General features: G+C 52.0%; 1 protein-coding gene across 1 annotated transcript; it reads right to left on the reverse strand.

Moving 5' to 3' along the window:
- Positions 1 to 6,406: 6,406 nt before the first annotated feature.
- Positions 6,407 to 7,538, reverse strand: GLOTRDRAFT_129279 (uncharacterized protein; the record flags this gene model as incomplete). The annotated part of the gene is made up of 3 exons (XM_007867969.1): positions 6,407 to 6,659; positions 6,975 to 7,459; positions 7,518 to 7,538. The coding sequence occupies 3 exons, from the start codon at positions 7,536 to 7,538 to the stop codon at positions 6,407 to 6,409; spliced, it is 759 nt and encodes a 252-aa protein (XP_007866160.1).
- Between the last annotated feature and the right edge of the window lie 7 nt (positions 7,539 to 7,545).

A 7,545-nucleotide genomic window follows, 5' to 3' on the forward strand; every position in this document is an offset into this window, starting at 1 on the left:
AATTCTGACTGAGTTATCACTTGATCACATTTAACTCCAAGTCGAAATCCGCAGAAAGTGAACGGAGGACCCTGGCGTGTTCGGTGGATACTGAAAGGGACTCGTAATGGCTGGAATAGGGGAGTACAACAAGCGTCGGTTCAATCGGTTGAATTCTGACTGAGTTATCACTTGAGCACAATTAACTCCAAGTCAAAATCCGTAGAAAGTGAACGGTGGACCCTGGTGTGTTCGGTGGATACTGGAAGGGACTCGTAATGGCTGGAATAGGGGAGTGCAACAATCCCCATCACAGTCGCTTCAGTTCTCATGGAGTAATCAATTGGTCACATTTATTTTGTATGCAAAATCCATCAAGAGTGAACGGAGGACCCTGGGATATTTGGTGGATTATAAAGGCTACTCACAATGGCTGGAATAGAGGAATACAACAATCCTCATCAAACTCGCTCCAGTTCTCATGGAGTAATCACTTGATCATATTTATTTCCTAAGCGAAATCCGTAAAAAGTGAACAGAGGACCCTGGCATGTTCAGTGGATACTGAATGGAACTGGTAATGGCTGCAATGGGTGAGTACAACAAGCTGCAATTGAGTCGCTTCAATTCTGAGTCAGTAATCACTTGATCACATTTAATCATGACTCACAATCTGTAGAATGTGAACGGCGTACTCTGGGGTGTTCGGTGGATATCGAAAAGGACTCGGAATGGCAGGAATAGACGAGTCCACCATTCCCCATCCCAGGCGCTTCAATTCTGACTCAGTTATCACGTGATCACATCTGATTGCTGGTTGAAATCGATGGAAAGTGAACGGTGGACTCAGGCATGTTTGGTGGATACTGAGAGGCACTCGTGATGGTTTAGATTGGGGAGCGCAGCAATCCCCATCACAGCTGCTCCACTTCTGAGTAAGTATTCACTTGATTACATTAATTGCCAGTCAAAAAGCTTAGAAACTGAATGGGGCACTGTGGTGTGTTCGGTGGATTCTGAAAGGGACTCGTGATGGCCGGAATGTGGGAGGACAACAATCCCAATCTTGGTCGCTTCACGTCTGAGTCAGGAAGTGCTTGATGAGGTATAATTGCAAGTCGAAATCCATGGAAACCCAACGATGGAGTGTGGCAAGTTCGGTGGGTACTGCATCGGCCGCGTAATGGAAGGAATAGGGGAGTCCAACAATCCCCATCACAGGCGCTCCAGTTCTGAGTCAGTAATCACTTGATCGGATATTGCTCCAAGGCAAAATTAGTAGAAACTCAATGATGGACTCTGACACGCACGGTGGGTACTGAATCAGACTCGTAATGGATGGAATAGGGGAGTCCAACAATCCCCATCCCAATCGCATTAGTGCTGAGTCAGTAATCCCTTGATCAGATATTGCTGCAAGTCGAAATTAGTAGAAACTCAACGATGGACTCTGGTGAGTACGATGAGTACTGAATCAGACTCGTAATGGACGTAGTAGGGGAGTCCAACAATCCCCATCCCACTGGCTTTAGTGCTGAGCGAGGAATCACTTGATCACATCTAATCATGACTCGAAATCCATAGAATGTGAACGGTGGACTCTGGCATGTTTGGTTGATACTGAGAGGCACTCGTAATGGTTTAGATTGGGGAGTGCAACAATCCCCATCACAGACGCTCCACTTCTGACTGTGTTATCACTTGAGCACATTTCATTCCAAGTCGAAATCGGCAGAAAGTGAACGGAGGACTCTGGCGTGTTCGGTGGATACTGAAAGAGACTCGTAATGGCTGGAATAGGGGAGTGCAACAATCCCCATCACAGTCTGTTGACTTCTGACTGAGTTATCATTTGAGCACATTTCATTCCAAGTCGAAATCGGCAGAAAGTGAACGGAGGACTCTGGCGTGTTCGGTGGATACTGAAAGCGACTTGTAATGGCTGGAATAGGGGAGTGCAACAATGCCCATCACAGTCGGTTGACTTCTGACTGAGTTATCACTTGAGCACGTTTAACTCCAAGTCGAAATCCGTAGAAAGTGAATGGAGCACCCTGGCACATTTGGTGGATACTAAAAGCCACTCGTAATGGTTTATATGGGGGAGTGCAAGAATCTCCATCACAGTCGCATCAATTCTGACTGAGGCATCACTTGATTACATTTAATTCCAAGTAGAAATCCGTAGAATGTGAGCGGAGGACTCTGGCATGTTCAGTGGATACTGAAAGGGACTCGTAATGGTTTAGATTGGGGAGTGCAACAATCCCCATCACAGTCGCTCCACTTCTGAGTGAGTATTCACTTGATCCCATTAATTACCAGTCGAGATCCTTAGAAACTGAACGGGGCACTCTGGTGTGTTTGGTGGATCCTGAAAGTGAGTTGTAATGGCTGGAATAGGGGAATCCAACAATCCCCATCATACCTGCTTCACTTCTGAGTCAGTAATCACTTGATCAAATATTCTTCCAAATCGAAATTAGTAGAAACTCAACGATGGACTCTGGCGAGTACGATGGGTACTGAATCAGACTCGTAATATGATGGAATAGGGTAGTGCAACGATCCCCATCCCTCTCTCTTCAGTTCTGAGTCAGTAATCACTTGACCACATTTAATCTGTAGTCAAAATCCATAGAAAGTGAATGGAGGACTCTGGCGTGTTCGGTGGATACTGAAGGCGGCTCGTAATGGGTGGAATAGCTGGGAACAACAATTTCCATCACAATCACTTCACGTCTGAGTCAGGAATTTCTTGATCAGGTATAATTCCAAGTCTAAATCTGTGGAAACCCAACGATGGACTCTGGCAAGTTCGGTGGGTACTGCATCAGACTCATAATCATTGGAATAGGGGAGTCCAACAATTCCCATCACAGTCGCTCCATTTCTGAGTGAGTAATCACTTCCTCACATTGAATTACCAGTCAAAATCTGTAGAAAGTGAACAGAGGACTCCGTCTGATGTGTTTGGTGGATACTGCAATAGACTCATAATGGCTGCAATAGGGGAGTGCATCAATCTCTATCATAATAGTTGTATTTCTGTGGCAGGAATCCTTTGATCACATTTAATGACCAGCCAAAATCCTTGGAAAGTGAATGGGGTAGTCTGACGTGTTCGGTGGATACCCAAACAGATTCGTAATGGCTGGAATGGGGGAGACCATTGATCCAGTCCAGATTATTGGAGTTTGTGAAATGACCTGTATGTAGGCAATGTATCAAAGTCCTATCATATAAAGCTACATAAGCGAAGCACCTACCCTTACCCAAGTTGTAAGTCACAAAATATATTTTATTCTGAGATTTGCTATGGTACAATGGTAGATAGTGGTCCCTACTGTATTATACACCATACATTTATATACAAGGCATCAGGGCATTGTATACAAACCGTGGTCCCAGCATGCGCGCGACTCACAAGAGCTGGGAGGTGACGGAAAAAGAGAAAAGAAAAGATTGAAGAATAACTGCTCGCACAATCTCAAGTGTACTTGGTGCATCGTATTCCTACAGTCATCGTGAGCCACAATCACCAGCCCTTGAGGCGGGGCGAGGCATTTCGGCATTGGCGCGATGCTCGATGTCGGCGGCGGTGACAGTACATCCACGGCGCCGGCAGCAGTCGCGGAGGCGAACAATCGCCAGAGAGGGTGGGTGTGGGTGATAGGAATATGGCCCCGTCGAAACACACGTGCTCGCGTGCTCTCTGGGGCCGGCGAGAGGGGGTTGGGTGGAAGGGGGAGGAGGAGGGTAGAAGTAATTTGATAGAATATTAAGCACTCACTGGATCGCAAAGACGGATATAGCATCGTATTCCTATGACCCGTGCGAGTCAGAAACACCGCGCGTCTACGCAGTGAGAGCCCTTTCGACGTCGGCGTGATGCACGATGTCGGCGGCGGTGACGGACCGTTCGTGGCGCCGGCAGCAGTCAGGGAAGTGAATGGCGGGTGGAGAGGGTGGGTGTGGGTGGTAGGAACATGGTCCCGTCGAGACGCGCGAGCTCGCGCGCTCTCCGGGGCCGGCGAGAGGGGGATGGATGCGAGGGGGAGAAGGGTAGAAATAAATTGATAGAATATTAAGGACTCACCTAACAGGAAACCCGCAAGCAGCGTTGCGTTCCTACTACTTGTGCGATGCTGAAACACCCGCTGTTGAGGCGGGGGGTTGAGGTTTGAGGTCGGCGCGAAGTACGGCGATGGGGAGGTCGACAGCGACGACGGCGGCGGCGGCGGCGGTCGAGATAGCGAGCGGCTGCCGGACGCGTTGCCCACAGGGTATCCGGGACGGGGGGCGTCGGACGTCGGACGTTTAGGGGCTGTCTGGAGCCGGCGCGAGGTTGGGAGGGGGCAGGAGGGGAGGAGGGAAACAAAAAATGAAATACAACATTGACGAGGGAGAGCCGCATGGTGGCTCGCTCTCGTCAATGTCCCTAAACTCGTAGGAGCCAGGAACAGGCGTCCGCTGTCAAGCGGATGGCCTGCTGAAGGAGGGACGGGCGGGGAGGTATTGGGAGGAGAAAAGAGAAAATCGAAGATTGTGGCAGAACGGGTGCACAGATTTGTGCACCCATTTCTGCCACAGCTTCGTAAGGTAGTCCCCAGGCAGAAATGACATCGAACACCAGAACGCGCGCGCGTTCTGAGGTTCGATGTCGCGCGACGCGCGCGCGCCGACGACGGCGACGAGGGCGTCGACGGGCATCTCACAGCTCAGAACGCACCTCCTCGCGCTAGTGTAGCACAAGGAGGTGCGTTCGAACCTGAAGACGCGTAGCTGGCGCCTTCGGGTCCGTCGCAAAACGGGGTTGTAGGGAGGGGGGGCTGAGCCCCGGTAGGATTGAGAAGAGCTCGACGACGAGACAACGCGCTGCTATAGCGCGTGTCTCGTCGTCGTCCTCACTTCACCTGGAGTCAGGGAATTGCCTCCCATCCGAAGATGAGAGGCCGGGGAAGTGGGGAGGAAGGGGGAGGGGGGAGGAGGCAAAAAACGGAAAAACCTAAATTTAAAGCGAACCGCGCCGCCGATTTACGCGGCGCGGGTATCGTTCGTTTCCCAGAGTCGAGGAGAGTCGGGAGAGACATCGAAACGCAGAATGCGGCGGCATTCTGCGTTCCGACGTTCGGGAGGGTGGGCGGTCGTGCGGCGGCGAATGTGACCGGTCTTGAGTGTGCGCGAGGGCGCGGTTCAGTCCAGAAGGCGAGGGACAACCTCTCAGAAGGTTGTCCACCTATAAGAAAACATATCCGAGCCAGCATGACCTGCCCGCGAACGAGCGCGAGGCAGACATGCCAGCCCAAGCATCAAATAATAAAACATCGAAAATAAGTGAGATAACTTACCCGGTGCCCTTGTCCTCAAATCACTGACCCTCCACCGGTTGTATCCACCACATGCAAAGTCCATCCCTGTCTTGAGAAAGCGACGGCGCCGGCGTCGAGTATGTCGAGAGCGTGTAGGGAGCGAGACGCGGACTTAGCGTCTCGCGCGCGTTCGGCTGTTCCCGAGCTGCCTCGCTCAGGCTGTAGAGCACTAATTACAGCAAGTAAAATAGTAGTCTAGGGCTTTACATGCCCTCTGAATGCAATAAAAGACATTAGAATGTATTAAGTATAAAGAGGAAAATGAAGAAAGGAGGAATGAAAGTAGAAGGAGATGAATAGGAGAGGGTGGGAGGATCAGGGTAGCCTTAAAGGCCCGTAGCCTCGACAGCACTGGCGCGGATCGAACTAGCGACGTTGCCTCTATACCCAGAATCCCGGGCTCACTGACCGTTACACCATGTACGGTTATTAGCCAGGCGCATTCATTCATTATATACCGTCTCGGGCTCTAGTTCAGCTAATAGTACTGGCTACTTATTTTTTGTTTGTTGTATGGCTATTGCACTTGTGTATATAATATAATGCAATGTATGCTACATTACAAAGTAATCTATGGAGGCCTTGGACATTGTATATTAATATCAATCCGAGGCCGCGCCAGAGCTTCGGGAGGGTGTGACCCAGTCAAGACAAAATAAAAGATAAAGAAATAAGTACTGAGCCAAACACTGAGATAATTACAGTCCCGCATTCCTACGAGGTGCGCGAGCCAGAACTACCCTGCGTCTATGCGGGGCGATGTGTTTTGACGTCGGCGTGATGCACGACGTCGGCGGCGGTGACGGACGGTTCGCGGCGCCGGCAGCGGTCGCGGAAGCGAACAGTGGCCGGAGAGCATGGATGTGGGTAGTAAGAACGCGGCCCCGTTGAAACGCGCGAGGTCGCGCGCTCTCCGGGGCCGGCGAGAGGGGGGTTGATGGAAGGGGGAGGAGGAGGGTAGAAACAATTCGATAGAATATTTAGTACTTACCTGATGGAAAAGACGCATACAGCATTGTGTTACTACCCCTCCCGCAATCCCGAAACACCCAAAGCTAGGGCGGAGCAGTACGATTTGATGTCGGCGCGAAGGCTCCATCGGGGAGGGCGACGGCGGCGACGGCGGCGGCGGCAGCGGTCGAGACAGCGAGCAGCTCCTGTACGCGTAACCCACAGGATGTGCAGGACGGGGGACGTCGAATGTGGAGCGTTTCGGGGCCTTCCAGAGCCGGCGCGAGGTGGGGAAGGGGGAGGTAGGGAGAGGGCGACAAGAAATGAAATACAACATTGACGAGGGAGAGCCATGTACTGGCTCGCTCTCGTCAATGTCCCGGTACGCGTAGGAGGCGAGAACAGGTGTCCGCTTGTCAGCGGACGGCCTGCTGAAGGAGGGACAGGCGGGGAGGGGTCGGGAGGGGTGATACAGGAAATCGAAGATTGTGGCAGAACGGGTGCACAGATGTGTGCACCCCTTTCTGCCAAAGCTTCAGTTACTATTCCCCACCCATAAATGACATCAAACAACAGAACACGCTTGCGTTCTGTTGTTCGACGTCGGGCGACGCGCGCACGGGGACGACGTCGTCGATGGCGTCGACGACCGTCCCACAGCTCAGAACGCACCTCCTCGCGCTAGCGTAGCACAAGGAGGTGCGTTCTGACCCAAAGACGCCTACCTGGCGCCTTCGGGTCCATCGCAGACGCCGGGTGTAGTGAGGGGGGGAGGGGCCGTGTAGAGATGGCCATAACTCAACGACGAGACCTCGCACACTCAAGGCGCGCATCTCATCGTCGTCCTGACTCCAAGAGGAGTCAGAAAACGGCCTCCTATCCGAGGATAGGTGACCGGGGAAGCGGGAGGGAGGGGAGGGGGAGAAAGGTTGAAAAACAGAGAAAATGAAATAAAACAACAACGGCGCCGCTGATTTGCGCGGCGCCGGTGTCATTGGTTTCCTGTAGTCGATCAGAGTCGAGGATGATGTCGAAACCCAGAATGCAGCGGTGTTCTGGGTTCCGACATCGGGGGGACCGCGAGGGGAGCGGGCGGGCGGGCGGCGATCTTGGGGCGATTGTACGCGTCCGGGCTGCTTCCATATAAAAGATACAACCTATTAGATGGTTGTAAACCTGTAAGACAAAGGTTTGGGCCCAGCACGACCCGCTCACGATGAGCCGTGAGGCGGGCATGCCAGTC

This window comes from Gloeophyllum trabeum (genome assembly GCF_000344685.1).
Source record: "Gloeophyllum trabeum ATCC 11539 unplaced genomic scaffold GLOTRscaffold_00007, whole genome shotgun sequence".
NCBI classification, from domain to species: Eukaryota; Fungi; Basidiomycota; class Agaricomycetes; order Gloeophyllales; family Gloeophyllaceae; genus Gloeophyllum; species Gloeophyllum trabeum.